This window comes from Haliotis rufescens, unplaced genomic scaffold (genome assembly GCF_023055435.1).
Source record: "Haliotis rufescens isolate VD_foot unplaced genomic scaffold, xgHalRufe1.0.p SCAF_23, whole genome shotgun sequence".
Lineage (NCBI taxonomy): Eukaryota > Metazoa > Mollusca > Gastropoda > Lepetellida > Haliotidae > Haliotis > Haliotis rufescens.
Window position 1 is genome coordinate 11,201,027 of NW_025963924.1, and position 19,611 is coordinate 11,220,637.

The 19,611-nt window shown below is 40.3% G+C and overlaps 1 protein-coding gene across 4 annotated transcripts in view; it reads right to left on the reverse strand.

Annotated features, from left to right (window-relative positions):
• LOC124133066 overlaps positions 1-11,483 on the reverse strand; it is a 96,032-nt gene extending 84,549 nt beyond the window's left edge. For all 4 annotated transcript variants that reach the window (XM_046497291.2, XM_046497289.2, XM_046497286.2 and 1 more), the window contains exon 1: positions 10,714-11,483. In XM_046497291.2, the coding sequence (XP_046353247.1) occupies positions 10,714-10,843 (130 nt within the window). In that variant the 5' untranslated portion in view covers positions 10,844-11,483. The remainder of the gene's footprint in view (positions 1-10,713) is intronic.
• Between the last annotated feature and the right edge of the window lie 8,128 nt (positions 11,484-19,611).

The window sequence follows — 19,611 nt, forward strand, 5'->3', positions numbered from 1 at the left end:
TAGGGCAGGACATGTTCACCCTTTTCGCGAAGATCTGTGTCATCACTGATTTCAGTGATTCATTCATACGTTTCACCGATCTCCCCCCCCCCCCCCCCCCCCCCCCCCCCCCAAAAAAAAGGATTCTGTTTTGTGGGATAATGGAGACTGGTTCTTCTCTGGCATTGACGTATATAAAGTGGTAGGGAAATATCTACCATGGCTACACGATACACCTGCATTAGATTCATTAGATTCACTTCGATGTAAAGGATGCATGTTCACAGTGAAGAATATATGATAACTGTGGCATAGTTGAGATGTCTTTTATGGAGACATTGACAAGTACAATACAAACGTTAAACAACCATGTTGTTTAGCTCTGTTTAGAAATCGCGGGGACTACGATAACGATTCTTCCGCGAACATTGTTTTAAAAGATATATACATAAAAGTTCGATTTAGCAAGGCTGACATTGAAGTCATAAGATCGTTTGTTGTTTAAAGTTGCACTCATTATTATTTCTGCTATATGAGGTGAACTGTAAACAATGGAATTCGGACAAGACAAACCAGTGATAGATATTATGAACAACGTCCACGTTGGGGTACGATGACACGCAATCTACCAAGTCAAGGGTCATGGCCACTACTCTATATGCATGTAGTTACGACAGGCATCGGGATCTATTCTATATGAAGCGTCAACGCCAGAGACGAACCGGTCAAGATTCTATTTGGCGTAAAATGCAAAATAGAGGTGAAAAGTATATGAATGGATCACTGAAGATCAGTGATTAGACCGGGTGTCGACGCGGGCAAGGAATCATGAAGGGAGTGAGTGAGTGAGTGAGTGAGTGAGTGAGTGAGTGAGTGAGTGAGTGAGTGAGTGAGTGAGTGAGTGAGTGAGTGAGTGAGTGAGTGAGTGAGTGAGTGAGTGAGAGTGAGTGAGAGTGAGTGAGTGAGTGAGTGAGTGAGTGAGTGAGTGAGTGAGTGAGTGAGTGAGTGAGTGAGTGAGTTGCGTTTAACGCCGCTTTTATTATTATCCAGTTATACCGCGGCGTGTCAGCTTAATGTGGGAGGAAAGCCCGAAGTGATGCAGGTCTTAGACGTTTACCACTTCGGTGAAACCCATGCTGACACACCTGGAAACATAATCGGGGCGAACCGGGATTCGAACCCACAATCACAGGTTTCTGGCGTGCCCAAGGGACGCAACTCTGCAAAGCAAATCGCGGCGCCTTAGACGAGTGGGCCACCCGTGCCCCCGAATCAGGAAGAGTAAAAAATAGTTAGAATACTATATTGATCATTGCCGGAACAGACCATGCAGAAAACGATTTAGCATAATTATATATAAATTAAGACCCGTGAAGATCCGGGGTAGAATAGGTCTTCAGCAACCCATGCTTGCCGTAAAAGGCGACTAAGCTTGTCGTAAGGGGAGCCTAACGGGGTCGGGTGGTGAGGCTCGCTGACTTGGTTGATGCATTTCATCGTATCCCAATTACGTTGATCGATGCTCATGATGTCAATCCCAGGATTATCTGGTCCATGCTTGATTATTTACAGACCGCCGTCATATAGATTGAATATTGCTGAATGCGGCGTTAAACAACAAACAAACAAACAAACATATAATTAAAATAGGGCTCGAATGTTGCTTAAGTTTAGATAATGGTGACCATGCCATGATTGGGTTTTTGAATACAAGACCGGCATTGTCCACATGGTATATCTCAAGAACATTTGACAGTGTTGGACGTGTACAGCGTTCGTGTGTGCTGCATGTCGTATCCACCGATAACAAGCGTGTGGACAGTGCTATCTTGTTATTACCTGTGTTAATCACAGTATAACCGCTTCTACAGGAATGCTGATAGGCTGATTGAGGTAAATACCTGTAGCACGCGATATGCAGAATACACTGTATTGCATAACACTTTGTTACGGAGATTTAACAATTAACGACTCCTTGAAATAATTTTCTGTTTACTTATTTAATCATGCACTGCTGTTATATGTGACCAAACATAAGATAAGGGACCTTATGAATGAAAAATCACAATCGAACTCAGGTCTGATTTTAATGAGCTTGGAAAAATCACATTTTGACTTTTCATTATATTTTAAGACTACAGTATCTTCGGAACTACAAAATACAATTCTCAAGCTTCAATTCATATTTATATTATATTACAGACATGACATCCAACATTTAGACTCATTTTCCGACTTATTACTGTTTATAAAATAATTGAAGTCTTTAGACATAATGTCTGATGAATTGAAAGTAGACATGTATGCTAAAAGGTTTGGAAATAATGTTTTTATTGCATTACGAACTAACGAGACAAAAATAAAATATTTTTGTACAGTCCGCACACTTACAGAATCTCACCCGAGTGTCTTTTGATATCAAATATATCAACACGAGTTGATAAAAGTGGAAAAATTCCGAGGCTTGCCGAGGATATTTGCCACTTTTATCAACGTGTGTTGGTATATTTGATATCAAAAGACACGAGGGTGAGATTTTATTTATCATCCAACATCATTCTTTCAACTTTTTCAATTTGTAGACAGTAATTAGCAGTGTCTTCAGTGTAAAATGTACTGCAAACAGCTTCAGTAGCAGAGCCATCAGTGATGTCATTTGATTGTAACGTCATGATAACCAGTGACGTCACAATGGTCTGCAAAGCATTGTGATGTAATTTCATTGCAGCGATATCTACACTGTAGATATCGCTTGATCTCATCCAAGCGATATATCCTGTGGGAGTCAGTTTTGGATGATAAATAGAAAATCTCACCCGAGTGTCTTTTGATATCAAATATATCAACACGAGTTGATAAAAGTGGAAAAATCCGAGGCTTGCCGAGGATATTTGCCACTTTTATCAACGTGTGTTGGTATATTTGATATCAAAAGACACGAGGGTGAGATTTTATTTATCATCCAACATCATTCTTTCAACTTTTTCAATTTGTAGACAGTAATTAGCAGTGTCTTCAGTGTAAAATGTACTGCAAACAGCTTCAGTAGCAGAGCCATCAGTGATGTCATTTGATTGTAACGTCATGATAACCAGTGACGTCACAATGGTCTGCAAAGCATTGTGATGTAATTTCATTGCAGCGATATCTACACTGTAGATATCGCTTGATCTCATCCAAGCGATATATCCTGTGGGAGTCAGTTTTGGATGATAAATAGAAAATCTCACCCGAGTGTCTTTTGATATCAAATATATCAACACGAGTTGATAAAAGCGGAAAAATCCGAGGCTTGCCGAGGATTTTTGCCACTTTTATCAACGAGTGTTGATATATTTGATATCAAAAGACACGAGGGTGAGATTTTATTTATCATCCAACATCATTCTTTCAACTTTTTCAATTTGTAGACAGTAATTAGCAGTGTCTTTAGTGTAAAAAGTACTGCAAACAGCTTCAGTAGCAGAGCCATTAGTGATGTCATTTGATTGTGACGTCATGGTAACCAGTGATGTCACAATGGTCTGCAAAGCATTGTGATGTAATTTCATTGCAGCGATATCTACACTGTAGATATCGCTTGATCTCATCCAAGCGATATCTCCTGTGGGAGCCAGTTTTGGATGATAAATAGCGATCTTCACTGAAGTAAGTTGACGTCATAAATCTTTATGACGTCACAACACATTTTTTTCCTGGCAGCCATAAAGTCAAGTTTCTCCATGTGGGTCACATATTCTGGTGGCTTTTGTCGCAGTGGACTAAAGAGACTTGCCCATTCCATTTGCTCCTGTGTTTATGAAAGGCGTCTGAAATTGGCATCGAATGGTCGCAGTTTAAGGAAAGAGAGTGATAAATTCAAAGAGTATTTTTCGGCGCTTTTAGCAATATTTAAGCAATATCACGGCTGGGGACACCAGAAATGGGCTTCACACATTGTACCCATGTGGGACATCGAACCCGGGTCTTCGGCGTGATGAGCAAACGCTATTATCACTAGGCCACCCGACCGCCCCTGATGAACTCAAAGAGACCTGTAACCTGGTCTATTGGTGTAGCGTCATACCCAGAAGGGAGTCATCTGTGTATTGTATCATTGCGACATTTGTCACTTAAATGTATATCGGCCTTTTCAACTGCCCTCCTTCGTCGGGAAGTTAATGGAGTGAGTGAGTGTGTATGGTTTTACGCCGATTTGAGCAATATTCCAACAATATCACGGCGGGGCCCGGGGACACCAGAAATGGGCTTCTCACATTGAACCCATATCGGGAATCGAACCCGGGTCTTCGGCGTGACGAGCGAACGCTTTAACCACAAGGCTACCCGACCGCCCCGGTATTTAATGGAAGATCTCGGGCTTCTGCAAATGAAAATGCCCTGAAAAATAGCGTTACCCTTATATTACTCTAGGATACAGGTACCCGGGAGAGGGGATAGGACGTTAGACATTCTCCAAATTTGTGAACATGTATCTGCAATAATAGATTGACACATGCATACATTGGATCACCGTCACTGACATTTGAAAATACTTATTCTGCAGTATCAAAATGACAAAATACGTACAATGAATACCATATGGTTTTAATAACTTGAGATCAGTCATCTAACCCTGTATGCAACAAATTACTTCTCACTGTCCCATTCTTGCCGTAAGAGGTGACTATATGCTTGTGGTAAGAGGCGACTAACGGGATCGGGTGGTCAGGCCGCTGACTTGGTTGATGCATCTCAATTGCGTTGATCGATGCTCATGATGTCAGTCACTGGATTTTCTGGTCCAGACACGATTATTTACAGGCCGCCGTCATATTGCGGAATATTGCTGAGTTCAGCGTTAAACAACAAACAAACAAGCATGTCATTGAAGACCAGGGCAGTTTCATGTCATCTTTGTGTGTATGAGTGTCAAACTGAAAGTCACCTTTTCGTGTGTAAAAAAACACAAACTGTCCTCGGAAGAAGTCTTGAGTAAACTTTATCTTCAAAAGATATTTTTGCTTATCGGGTCGATCTTTAACCCAATTAAACACCAGTAAACTGTGAATTTCATAGAAAAAGAGAGTTTGTTTATTTTTGTGCCTTCCACAAACACGTGTCAACGTGATCATCACGACTGTTTGATTTCTTCGGCAAAATTTAAGTTTTGAGACACCTTTATCTTAACTGAAATTAAAAACTGATTTGGCGAACTCTTGTCACCGTGATCACGATTGTGTTTACTTTCTTCGGCAGAATTTAAGTTTTGAAAAACCTTTATCTTAACTGAAATTAAAAACTTATTTGGCTAACTCATGTCACTGTGATCTTGGTTTTGCTTGCCTTTCAGTTCAGGTCAACGAGACCGGGCTTCGTAGGAACCACGGATTGTACAAATTGTACAGGATGCTGACTAAGCCTATAATCATTATCACCACAAACTCCACCGGAAAAAAACCTGATGATTGACTGATTGACTGATCATTGACAACAGAAGGTCTGCACACGTGAACAACAGCACTGCAGCAGGAACGTGGACTTAAAAAAGTGATTCTCTGCGATCCCGTTGTGTCACGTGATCGCATACGTCATCTTTCCATCAACGATGAGCCGTGTGCAGAGCTTGTTTGAGGATGAATTAAGCCATTCGCACTTTTATGACAAGTGAAAAACTGTCTAGCCAAGTATTTATTCAAACCATTGATATCTCAAGGAGTTGAATAAACACGTAAAGACGAGGGTCTGTCAACACTTCTGTTATAACCTTAGTTGAACGATGAAAGAAACGTACACAAGTACTGTTGAGTAACACGAATTCCTTACGCATGTTTTGCTTATCTACATGCATAAATACGAATGACCACTAACGTATAATGTAGGTTTAACATTTATTTGTGATTCAAATCCTCACGTCAATAACAAGGCTTCAGGGTTGAAATAGTTCCCAGCAACCTATGCTGGTCGGTGGTCAAACTAGGCGGCTTGTTTATTGCGCGTCATCGCACCACGACGGATGCTCATGATATCAGCCATTGGATTGTGTGGTTCAGATTCAATTAGTTTTCAGGCCGCCCTTATACAACTTGATTTATTGTGTGCGGCGTAAAACAGCAACCAAACATACAATGAAATCAATAATCAATACTAAAATAAGCTTAAAAGCAATAAAAGAAAAAGTCATGAATAATAAAAGACTATAAATCTACAGTGCATACTTATCGAGTCAAGATCGATAGACTGCCCAAGTACCTCCTAACAATGAAAATATCTGAGATCACGAACTCTATATAAAACCTACACAACACTACCAACAGTGATGGTAATATATGTACACGATCTGTTCATGTTCAAAGGTTGTGTTTGTCGTGAGGTTGCCCTTACACTACCTGAAGGAGCAGATAATATACTACTCCCCTGTATCCTAGTATCAGACACAAGGGTCTGAGTATTTCAGTCCAGTAATTTGTTTATGCAGACTTGGCAGAGTTCTCCCTGTTGCAACTGTTCTCCGTGTTGGCTGGAGTCCTACAAGGTGCATGTGTCAAACACCGCTTTTTACCCGCTTGGTAGCTAATCTCGGAAACTAACACAAACATTGCCGACTGGAAGAATGTTTTCATCATGGTTTTGTTACGTGAAGTGAGGTTGAATTTATTGTAAAATGTACATTTTGAAAGTGTGATTTTTAAAACAGCGCAAAGATATTTTATAAACATGTCTCCGGCATGTTAAAGTCAACAAAAGCCTGCATAAATAAATCATTTCGTTGTGGGGTTGAAATGATGTTATTTTAAGCGTCAGTGAAGGGGTATTTTAAAAATGTATTACTATTAAATGTTAAATTCAACGCACTCCTACAGAATAATAATTTTGACACATGAAGTTGAGTTGAATTTAGGTAAAATGAACATTGTTTAAATGATACTTTAGACGTCAATGCACAGGTATTTAATAAATGTTTGTCTCTTACGCGTTAAATTCAACACAGACAGATAGAAACGAAATGTCAAACATCACCCAATACGACACAGAGTATAGTGTAGCCCAGTGGTTAAAGCTATTAACGAAGGCCCGGGTTCGATTCCCCACAACGTAGGGTACAATATGTGAAGACTTTTTCTGGTGTCTCCCGATGTGATATAGCTGGAATATTGCTAAAAGCGGCATAAAACTATACTCACACACTAATCTTGGCAGGACCGAGGATCTAGGATTTTGATACACACAGAATATATATCGGTCACTGTTTGAATGATTTTTAACTCTTAAAAGTGGTTCAACTACACATATTATCCGCACATCCAGACTCTCCAGTAAACAATATTGCAATTTTGACGCAAATTAGATTCTTAGTTTTCTCGGAACAAATTATTTCTTAGTTTTCCAAAAATAATTATATCGTTAGCATAATTCCGAACATATTAAAAACAACGGTTGCATGTCATCAATTCCTCGAAAAGTGAAAAAATATCCTCGATTTATATGATGACTTTAAGTAAGAATGTTGAAAGGGCAGACATTGATTTCGCTTTTGAAAAAGTCGAATTGCTATTGTTCTTATGGGATGTCAAATGATACACAGATTAACAGTACTGGTTTCTATGTAAAATATCACATCAACAAATGGTACCTAAGTAGTCTTATAATTCTGTATTCGTTTGTTGCAAGGTCGGTGAATTATCGACTTAATCCGGCGAGATTATGATACGTCTGACGATGGATTTGGGCTAAGTCTTTAATCCGGGCTGTCAGTCTCCGAACGCTCGTTGTAAACACATTGCGCGTACTGTGAACAGGATTCTGATAAAGCTAATACCCAACCTATCTTGATTGCTATTCTCGGTGGGAACAGTTGATAAAATCTTTTTAGTTTCACCTTAGCGTTATTACTGAAAGTCATTGCCACAATCTGATAACCCACGTCACAGGACTTGTAGATTTATTACAATCTGATAAAGATATTTGCCAAACACCAAACCGATTAATATAGAAACATCGATCACTGATTGATTTTTTGCAATAACTTGCAATTATATGCAGTTTGAAAGGCGAGATGTAGTTTTTGTTTATACCGGCAATAAGTTGCAAGAAATTGTACAAGCACACACGGTTTTTGATGTGTGCATGTACAGATTCATATTATTCTATTGATTCATACTGAATTACATTGAATTGTATCTGAAAAATGTATGTAAGAGAAGACAAATAAATAACGTTTAGGATTTGGTACAAATGTGTGTGAAATCTACGTTGAGACGTGATACACAAAAGGGGCGGTTGGGTGGTCCAGTAGATACATGTTTGACTCGTCACACCGAAGGCCCGGGTTCGATTCCCCACGTGGTTAGTTTTCAGATTTCCGGAGTCTCCCCGCCGTGACATTGCTGGAATATTGCTCAAATCACGTAGAACCATATTCATTTACTCACTGTTCGACGAATAATCAAAGGAGCGTTTTAATGTTTCAATTCATCTTGAAGGAGCCTAATGCCTTTATATTACATAACAAGTTGATCACATGGCTACACCCCCATTGCACATGTATTTGAACGTGGTTTCTAAAGACTCTTCATTGGTTTAAACATGCATTATTTTACGAATGACATTTTATGATAAAGATATTATTGCCCTATTGTGTTTTCGTAACTAAATTATATTTTAGGAATATTATATATGTTTTATGCTCGCATGCTCGCCTAATCAATTTTGTATTCCTAATATATTTACGATTCAGAAACGCACTCAGACACTAATCTGTACTTCTCTTACATGTAATACTTAAAGCTATTAAGGGATAGACTACCTTGCATATATCCTGATACAATAGGGCGGCGTTAATGCATCTGTGATCAATAAACGGGATTTCGCTATTCGTGTGAATTAATGAACAGTGCTTAACGCCACATCAGCAATATTGCCGCTGTTCGCTTCAGCTATTCACATGAACATCTAACTCAACAACACCGTGAATTAGAACGACAAAACAGTTATCTGCAATTTGACTTCAACTTGTATACCATTTGTATAAGTGAGTGAGTGAGTGAGTATGGTTTTACGCCGCTTTTAGCAATATTCCAGCAATATCACGGCGGGGGACACCAGAATGGGCTTCACACATTGTGCACATGTCGGGAATCGAACCCGGGTCTTCGGCGTGACGAGCGAACGAACGCTTTAACCACTAGGCTACCCGACCGCCCCCATTTGTATAAGTATACGCGGTCGTTGACTTGATAACTTTCAGACCGTGAATGGCATATGTATAAGAAAGATTAAAAATTGTCAGTGTCATACACCTACATAGATTGTACGTACGATACACACGCCTGTTTCGCATACATCAGACATGTTTACATGCAGGTATTTATGATAATATTTACATAGTTGACAAAAAATGACCAATGTTATGACATTGTTACCAGGCTGAAACCAGTCACCGAAACACTGCAAACCAAAGGTCCAAAACACAACCATGATACCCCGATTAAATGTATCACCATCAAAAGCCATTTCATGTTTGTTTCATTTTAGCCACTTCAAACATGGATGTACACTCTCTTTTGCCCGTGAGTATATACAATATGTAATACTCTGATGTTCAGATCAGGGTAAAAGGAAATTTGTTTGACAGCCAAAGAAACCATATTAACCTATGTCGAGTTTTTAATTAAAACACCTTTTACTCACTAGAGACATACAGTATTGAGTGTAGGTTCCACTAGTGCAATGTTGTATTACCATCGCCCAAAATACCTGTACAATCCCAACTGATACTCTATACACACAGGACAAAGACGATTAAAAATGAATATAAATATGGCCATAAAATAAGTGCTTCATTTGAGGCGGTAATAAAACATGAAAGAAAGTCTATGCCACTACATACTAAGGAAATAATAGCGTTCTCTCCAGAATGTTGACACAGTTATGACAAAACTGTTTCTCAATACGTCGGCAATACGGTACATGAAATATGTGTGCTGAAGCGGATTAATACATCGTCATGTTTGAATATAATTTAAATATATTTCTTCTAATATATAAGTCATAATTTCAATAACATTTTGATGAAATTTATATTTCATTCTTCTACTAAACAATAATACTAACATTTTAATTAATTATGACCTCCATGCTGTGAAAATATACTTTATAACGTTGTGTTGTATTTCTTGTAAATATCCGACTGTACTATTATTTATTCAGTGCTAACTAATGTATATAAGGACGTCCAAGGGATAATAGTTTATCTGCGACAGGACTACACCTGACTATGAACATTGATATACATTAATTATTCATTAATCAGTTCATGATACAGTTGGAATGAGGTAATAGTTTTAAAATACTGAAATCTATTTAGGAAACATTTTACAATGTAGTTTGGTTATCAAAGTTTCATTTTCACAACATTTTGATTAAGAACTATTTACACATAAATCAATTGAAATAAAAAAAAGCGGCACATTGTTAAGAAATGTCTAAGATGATATTTAGGTAATATATTTATCACCGTATTAGAAGATGTGGATGTGGATGTGGATGTGGATGTGGATGTGGTTGTGGTTGTGGTTGTGGATGTGGTTGTGGATGTGGATGTGTTTCATCATACAACATGATATCCTATGAATAAAACAATAAACTCGTCCACAAGGTATTTTCTGAAACAAGGCCATATGGCTTATGAGAAAGATCAACAATCTGAGAAACTAAATGTTGACGTAGCGTCGTTGTGTGACGTTGCCGACTCACCTGTGAAGTACACGTGGGGGACGATGGTCATGGAGGTGCTGCACGTGCTGCTCCGACTGCTGGGTCGGGATTCCCCTGCCAGGGGGGCCGGGACAGCCCCGGGGATGGGGGGTAGGGTGATACCACTCATTCCGCCACCTCTGTGAGTCCCAGGACACTGTTACACCTGTCGAGTGATGAAGGTGTTCAGCATCTCTGTTTCAATGTAAGTATCCAGATCCTGAAGCTCCTTCTATCATTAACAGTCCGTGGTTACAAGTTCATGCACTGCGAACTATGTGCCTACGACACTCCACAAAGTCACCACTAGACACATCTATCTCCAGTCTATCCCGGTTCTGACCCCTGAGAACCCATCAACGGTTTGAATCCAGTTAATCCAATATCTCAAGGTATCCTGGAGTCGTAGTTTTAATGTTCTTCAGTAAACCATGGAACGTCCCCTGCCTTTGATTAAATCCGTGTCTGAAAGCTACCCGAGTTGTGAAGACAGAGTCGCCCAGCACAGGCCAAGCTTTCTCAACACTGTCCCACTAACAAATGGACAAATCGCCCAGTTACTGGGTGGCTAGGGGCCTCATTGATTTTTTTCAGATCCCTTTGATAGCCTTTTGTACCCTATGGATTTTTCCTCACTGGATCGGAACGGGTATGGACGTTACCAAGCTGTTTTGTGTAAGCCGGGTAGGCCGCGTAGGGTATTATCAGCGCATGAAATAAGCCACAAGGCTCCTGACATAACTTGGTACTGCCTTCTCGCTCATGACTGATTGCGGATTAAGCAGCGAGTGATATGAGTTAGTCCCGCCTGTGTTACCTATATAAAGCTCGCTGTGAATACTAGTGTGGACCTGTGATTGCATGAGCCGGGCTTCCCCCTTCCTTCCCCCTTAACAATGTTAACTTGTATTACATTGCCTCAATACGTCCACGCGCGCGTTATAATTGATAATCCGTCAGACTGGGCATATCTGATAGAGCCGTGCTGTGTAAATCACTGCCAGTGTTAAGGGTAGGATCTGCACCCAACCACGTATTCCCAAATACTTGCCGCTTAGGGGTCTCAGCAATCAACCATTGGCCTTTATCGGAAAATATTATCAAAGAACTTATATAAAATCTCCCTCTCTCTCTCTCTCTCTCTCTCTCTCTCTCTCTCTCTCTCTCTCTCTCTCTCTCCCTCCCTCCCTCTCTCTCTGTGTGTGTGTCTCTCTCTCTCTCTATGTCTAACTCGTAGTGATTGTTTACCAGCTGAGTTGATCATAAGGACGTAAAATAAAAGATATAATTGGGAGGGATGGAATCACATCAATCCTTGTATAAGTGTAAGTCATACGCACTTTCGTATAAGCTACTTTCTCAACACTGATATTCCTACAGATAGGTACAACATTGATTGTAGATTGAGTGACGTGACAGGCAAACAAGCAATATGCATGTAAGATAAAATATGTGCTTACCATCTTGACAAGAGTGTTTGTAGGAATCTACGTTAAAGTGTCATGGGAGTACGTGACTGAATGTTTAGGTAGCACACTATGGTAGTTAGAGGGTACATATTGAACAGATTTGCCGGCGTTAATGAGTATTTGATGCCCTGAAATTGTGTTTAGAACCGACAGCCTAACGAGAGGTTTCAAATGTTAAAGTTCTGCTCTCCACAAACTCAATAAAATCTCCAAACACACAAATGTTTTTCAAAGTAGTTGTGTGTATACACGCACGCACGCACGCACGCACGCACGCACGCACGCACGCACGCACGCACACACACACACACACACACACAAACACACACACACACACACGCATGCACGCATAATAAGGGTCATAATCTGCACTCTGATGCTATAGCTATTAGACATTTTGTAAAGGTAATCCCCCGTATGAATAATAACAGTTACGTTCATTGATTGAGATAAGAACTTCAGATTCGTCATAGGAACATAATGGATGTATTCGAAGTTTGGACTGCCAGCCAGTGATTAAGTCTGTCAATACAAATGCGTACTCTAGCCCAACATTCGTATACTCCTTGCAGGAATAAAATATAATTGATACATTTTATCAAATCAAAGCATCATGGGGAGTCTTGACGATGGTGAGTCATTTCTGTACTGTCAAATAAAATGTCAAATTAGAGTGAGTGAATATTCTTGAACTCCGCAGTTGGCAATATGCTAGCTGTATCACGGCAGATTGTAGATAATCGACTTTGTATCAGGTAATAATCTGGGTTCGATGCCACATTATCGACACAAAGACCTTGATCACACATTTCCATTTTCGTCTCTAAAAGTCTCTCTTAAAGTATACTGCTCAAAAGAAGTGGAAGAACACCGGATGTTTTCATATTACTGTAGATTAACCATTAGGAAATATTGGGGTGTTCTTTAACTTCTTTTGAGTAGTATACAATAGATACTGGGGAATCTAACATGATCTCTTGACAGGGAGCTGAGGCATTATTGTTGATGATGTTGGTGTTGTTGATGTTGTTGATGTTGTTGATGTTGTTGCAGTTTCCATGCGGGCCACAGTGGTACAGACCCGTGAAGATCCGGGTTAGAATAGGTCTTCAGCAACCCATGGCTGTTGTAAAAGGCGACTAGCGGGATCGGGTGGTCAGGCTCGTATCCAAGTTAGCTGGATCGATGTTCAAGATATCAATCACTGGTACTGGTATTTAAAGGCATCAGTCTATAGCTTGAATATTGCTGAGCGTTAAACAACAAACAAACAAACACAGTGTCATAAAATGTCTGATGATATAATACCAATAACATTTAGTTTATATGTTTAAATTATATTTCGATTTAAGTAATTATAAACACGTACTCCTTCTTATCTGACTAAGCATTAAAAAAACATAAAATAATCATAAACACTACTATTTCACACACAAACTATTATATTTAGCAAGGGTATAATCAGAATGGAATTTCGAAAATTGATGCTAAACTTTTAGGAATGTAGCAAGATGCCAGAGGATGAAATCCAATATAACACTTTGTTGTCCAGTTGTTCAAATCCTGGCTGTTTAGACTGTTAATTGGCAGCAATCATGGCTATATGATTCGTTGTGTGAGGCGGGAGTATGGAAGCTTAGTGTGAAAAACGCCGCAGCGATAATATCAACAATTAACCACACCGTTTGAAAATTAACACCGCTTGTAACGACCTGAAAACATTTGACGTCAGTCCGGTGGCGGAGACGTGATTTTGACAGCTTGACAACCCCACAGTAACCCAATTCATGTTTGCGCTGCGATTACATAGATAAGGCTTCCCATGTTCCTCTTGTGCGGTATTAACTTACAATAACACGTTGTTATTATATTCAGCTCAGTGAATCAAGAAGATCTTTTGTCAATATGTATTTTATGATTGGGGAAGCCTTACACGCGAAGACCAATCTGCTATTTATGGCATCATGTATGGTTTAAGTTCTCTTAAATTCAAAACATTTTACGTAATTCATGTCTTATTATATTAGATTATTATTTTTTTTAGTCGTTACATTTAATTTGTTCCATTATGCTTAAATTTTGCATCTGTTTATTGAAGTTTTGTGTGTTCTAAAACTTTGGAAAAGTCATAAATGGATTATTTATTACATTTTATACATAAATTGCCGGGCTATTGGAATTATAAACCCATGTTTGATGGTGGCTAAAAATGCAACAGACACGAAAAAAATATTATATGATGATGTATTTGATACGGGTATACGTTGTGTTTTGGGCCTTAAGTTTGCAGTGTTTCGGCGATTGTTTTAGCCTAGTAACGTATTGATAACGTTCGTAATTTTTGGGTCAATTCCAATGTTCACGTGTATACTTTCTTTTGCCCGGCAATGTAAATTAAGATGACAGTGATGGGTCTCAGGCCACTTCCAGCAATGTTCCAGCAATTTTACTGAAACTGGCTTCACATATTGAACCCATGTGATGAATCGAATCCAGGTCTTCCGTGTGACGAGCGAACGCTTTAACCACTGGGCTACTAACAGCCCTTAACAGATGACAGACGCGAGGATGAAAACTGCTTAAAACGGAAGCTTGTGCATGCTGTCCATTGACAGAACTGAATGTCCACAGTAACCTGAGATTGTACGATGGATGTAAAGCATATCATTAAAGTAATAGTGAGTGAATATTGTTTTCGCCGCTTTTAGAAATATTCCATCAATATAATAACGGGGGACACCAGAAATGGACTTCACACATTGTGCCCATGTCGGAAATCGAACCCGGAACTTCGGCGTGACGAGCGAATGCCTTAACCACTAGGTGTGTTTGCTAACACCAGACTGGACCATGCCGGTTTTATATAGTGCTAGCCCAAAGATACCTCACCGCAGTATAACATGGATACCCCGCACAGACACAGTACACTGACTTCGAGCCGACCAGTCTTCGTTTTATCCCCTTAATACCAAGCGCCAGGCAGGGTAACAAAAGTACAATTTTTAACGTCTTTTGGTAAGACGCGGCTGGGATCGAACAACCGACCTTCCGCTCTGCGACCAGACGCTCTTTCCACGAGAGGGGCGGTCGGGTAGCCTAGTGGTTAAAGCGTTCGCTCGTCACGCCGAAGACCCGGGTTCGATTCCCGACATGGGTACAATGTGTGAAGCCCATTTCTGGTGTCCCCCGCCGTGATGTTGCTGGAACATTGCTAAAAGCGGCGAAAAATCAAACTCACTCACTCTTTCCACGATAGTACGGAGGCGAGCTTCGGGAAACAGCTTTCCCACCAGTTTGTCTGAAATATACGTGTAGAACTACAGCGTCCGCTCGACCACAGGACACCATAGATCGGTGACCCAGGATTAACACATCCACCAGATAACCTTTCCTTGCATGTATCTACGTCTCAATTACAAATTGTCCCAACAATTCCCTTTTCATGAGCTGTTGTAAAGCCGTTCACAGCCAGGGGTATACAAATTGATCGGCCTGTTGTCCTGGCTTCTGTTCACTGAAGCATACACTACGCCAGATCTTTCGCTAGCCAGGCTCAACCTGAGGGTCTATCAATGCGCCGTTTTAATTCTATGTGGCAATATATATTTGGCAATATGGCCTACAGAGAATCAGCAGAGGTAAACATATTTATGTGTTTGAAAGGTCAGTGAGCGGTGAGGTCACAAATAAAAACGTCGCACGGGGCCCAGATGTCGAAGGCGCCGCAATTCGCTGTGCATCTCGTAGGCTTACCAGAAACCTCGTGGGTTCGAATCCCGCGGGTGGCCCAGTCGTCTAAGGCGCCGCGATTCGCTGTGCAGAGTTGCCTCCCTTGGGCAAGCCAGAAACCTATGATCGTGGGTTCGAATCCCTGATTCGCCACGATTATGTGTTTATGTTTGTCAGAACCATATCAGTTGATCGTGGATTTCAGCAATGTGGTAAACGTCTGAGACCTGCATCTTTTCGAGATTTGTCCTACATAAAGCTAAAGACTAAAATGCTGTTCTGACGGTGTTAAAACATCACCTGTGTGTATGGTTTACAGGTGCAATGCTGCTTTTACAGTGTATTGAAGCCAAGTTTTATCATTTTCTGGTCTGTCTGATTGGCTTACCAAACAGTATGTTTGCATTTATGTTTTCGTAAACAGGAAAAAAATAGGCCACGCCCATTAACGAACTTCTGTTTCTGATAGGTAGATAATAGAGAGGGCGTGGCTTGTGTAGCATTATTCGCATGAACGATGTCTCTTTTTGTGTGGTAATTTCTAAATAAGCAGTCTGTGGTTGTTGACGTATTAATTTTATAAGAATTTATTTCAATGTGTGTTTGCTTATATTACCTCGATAAATGCAAAAAATCTAGATGCAAAAAATAAAGAATTTAAGTAAGTTCTTACACACAGACATGTATTGTTTTTTGTATTGTATTGTATTGATTGATTCGCTTTCAAAATCGGTCATCACGACGCGACACGTAAACTCGACATTGTTTCACTGATAGATCAAATGACGAAATCTTTTTATCCCGTAGTATTCCATTGTTTAACCACTGTACAGACCCACTAAGTCAGTGCAGACTTACACGTCCCTTCACAGATTCACATTAAACCCCAGTTGGTTGGAATTTAACCAATGGTTCCAAGTGATTCATACATATTTACATTTTCAAGGACTATCTTCACTAACATATCCTTCTGTTTTCCGTAACATAACGTTCTATCTATTGAGCTGAGTTGAGTATACTGTATACAGAATTCAAGCCGACCAGTCCTTGTTATATTCCCTGCCAGGCAGGGTAATAACAAGTACCATCCTGTAACGTCTTTTGGTATGACGCAGCCGGAGATCGAACCACCGACCGTCGATCTCCCGGCAGACGCTCTTTCCCTCAGTCCACGGAGGCGGTCGTCTATTGAGGCCGAATGAAAGATTTTTTACAAGAGTGAGTGAGTATGATTTTACACCGCTTTAGGAAACATTCCAGCAACATCACGGCGCAGCAAATCATAAATGGGATTCACACATTGTACCCATGCAAGGAATAGAACCCGGGCAGTTGGCGTGGCGAGCGAACGCTTTAACCACTAGGCTTCCCTACAACCCGATTTACAGAAGAAATTCATTCTAATGTTACGTATGTGAAAAAACAAGTATTGACTTTCACTTTGTGAGAGTTCATTTAAGCAGGCGGACTATACAATATTGTAAATTTCGCGGTCACGTGACCGACCTTTCGTCCAATGGAAAAGCCGTATATCGTGTAAACTTCACATTAAAAAAATATTTTGCATTGAAACGAGTTACATTCCAGTTCATCCTAGCTCGACGTCATGCAATCTGTACTCAAGGCAGAGCCAAGTCATGGACCTTCTTCATATAAAAAATTCAATATGTACATGATCAATAACGTTAATGATCAATGCTAAGAGCTGATGTAGTTCCGTTGTTAGAGCTGAAATCGACTGTAGTGTAATCGACATATCTCTTATCGGCTGGATCAAAGCGTACTTTTCTGACTGCAGTCCAAGCATGTTAGTTTAGTTCTCAGAATATACATAACTGTCAACACGAACATTCACATAACACGCCTAGCGTAGTGTTTAAGCATACTTGGGTGAAGTGCGAAGAATTCAGTTGAGTTGAGTTGAACTGAATTGAGGTGAGGTGAGGTGGGGTGAGGTGAAATGGAGTTTAACGTCGCGTCAAGATTATTGCAGGCACATGGTGACGTGCATGTACGTGGTTTCATATGTGTGTGGCTTGCAACTGGTCCGGACTAATTCCGGTTCTATAGTGCTAGCGTCCTTCGATACCAAGCGGCAGTTTAACATTGATACCTACTTCAGACACAGAATATTACGCGCCGACCAGTCATCCCTTTCATGCCGAGCGCCAGGCAGGGTAACAACAAGTACCATCTTTTCAAGTCCTTGGGTATGACGCGACCGGGGATCGAACCCCGACCTTTCGCTCTCAGATTTTACATATATAATGTCTATAAGGACACAAACCAGCCCAAGCATTTTAGTTTTGTATCACCGACCGATCCCAAATAAGATGATTAAATAAATCATGTACAATGCATTTCTTTACGACCTACCAAATGTTTCACTATCAAAATCCCCATCCGTCCCCATAGAAAAAAAAGGAACAAAATCTGGCCTGACAATATTTGTGGGTATTACTTCGAAAACAATCTGATTTCATCACTGTTTGATTGTGATTCATAAACGCATGCTTATGATAAGATTGAAATCATACACTGACTCTGCTTTAGGTAGAGACATTTTATGATTATGGAAATAGTTTTGTCGTTTTTATATATCAGCATCACAATAGCTGGAATACTGTTAAACCTCAGTCACTCAGTCACTCAGTCACTCAGTCACTCACTCACCCACCCACCCACCCACCCACTCACTCACTCACTCACTCAGTCACTCACTCACTCACTCACTCACCCACCCACCCACCCACCCACCCACTCACTCACTCACTCACTCACTATCTCACTGACTCACTTACTCACTATCTCACTCACTGACTCACCAACCCACCCACTCACTCACTCACTCACTCACTGACTCACTCACTCACTGACTCACTCACTCACTCACTGACTCACTCACTCACTCACTCACTCACTCACTCACTCACTTACTGACTCACTCACTGACTCACTCACTCACTCACCCACCCACCCACCTACTCACTGGCTCACTGACTCACCCACTCACTCACTCACTCACTCACTCACTCACTCACTCACTCACTCACTCACTCACTCAGCCACCCACTCACTCACTCACTCACTCACTCACCAATAAACAATAAATGTTGTTTTCCTCATCCCTTACATCAATAATGACATGTACAACCAAAAAAAAGATATGTTGATAGCAACAAATGAACATGAACATGTCACCCTTATAGACTCCTAAAATACAAATTACATAAGGACCACGATAACCAGGAGAGTGTAACAACCTACACCAAGTCGGTGTGTGATTTAAACAGGTCGTAAATCTGATTACCACTGTAGCTGTTGAGGTATTTGTGTCGAGCTGGTAATGAGGAAGGTGGCAAGGAATTATCGTAAACAGGTAACCGATAGGTAGATTAGGCGTTGATTGATACAATATTGTACTGGGGTCGTTAACCCTGGCTCCTGATTAATGCAGAGGTGAGGGTCGCGCTATACCCCCACTCTAAAGGTCTAATATCAAGGTTTATATAAATGTATGATCAATAACAGAATCAAACGTTAATTTTGTGGATATGTTTATTCTGCTCCTGTTGTAGACGGAATCGTACAATGGACTCTTATGAATATGGAAAGGGTTTTGCGGCTTTAATGAGAACTCGAATTGTTACATTATGTTGCAATATTTAAGGTATGACACATTTGGTGTTGTACAAGATTA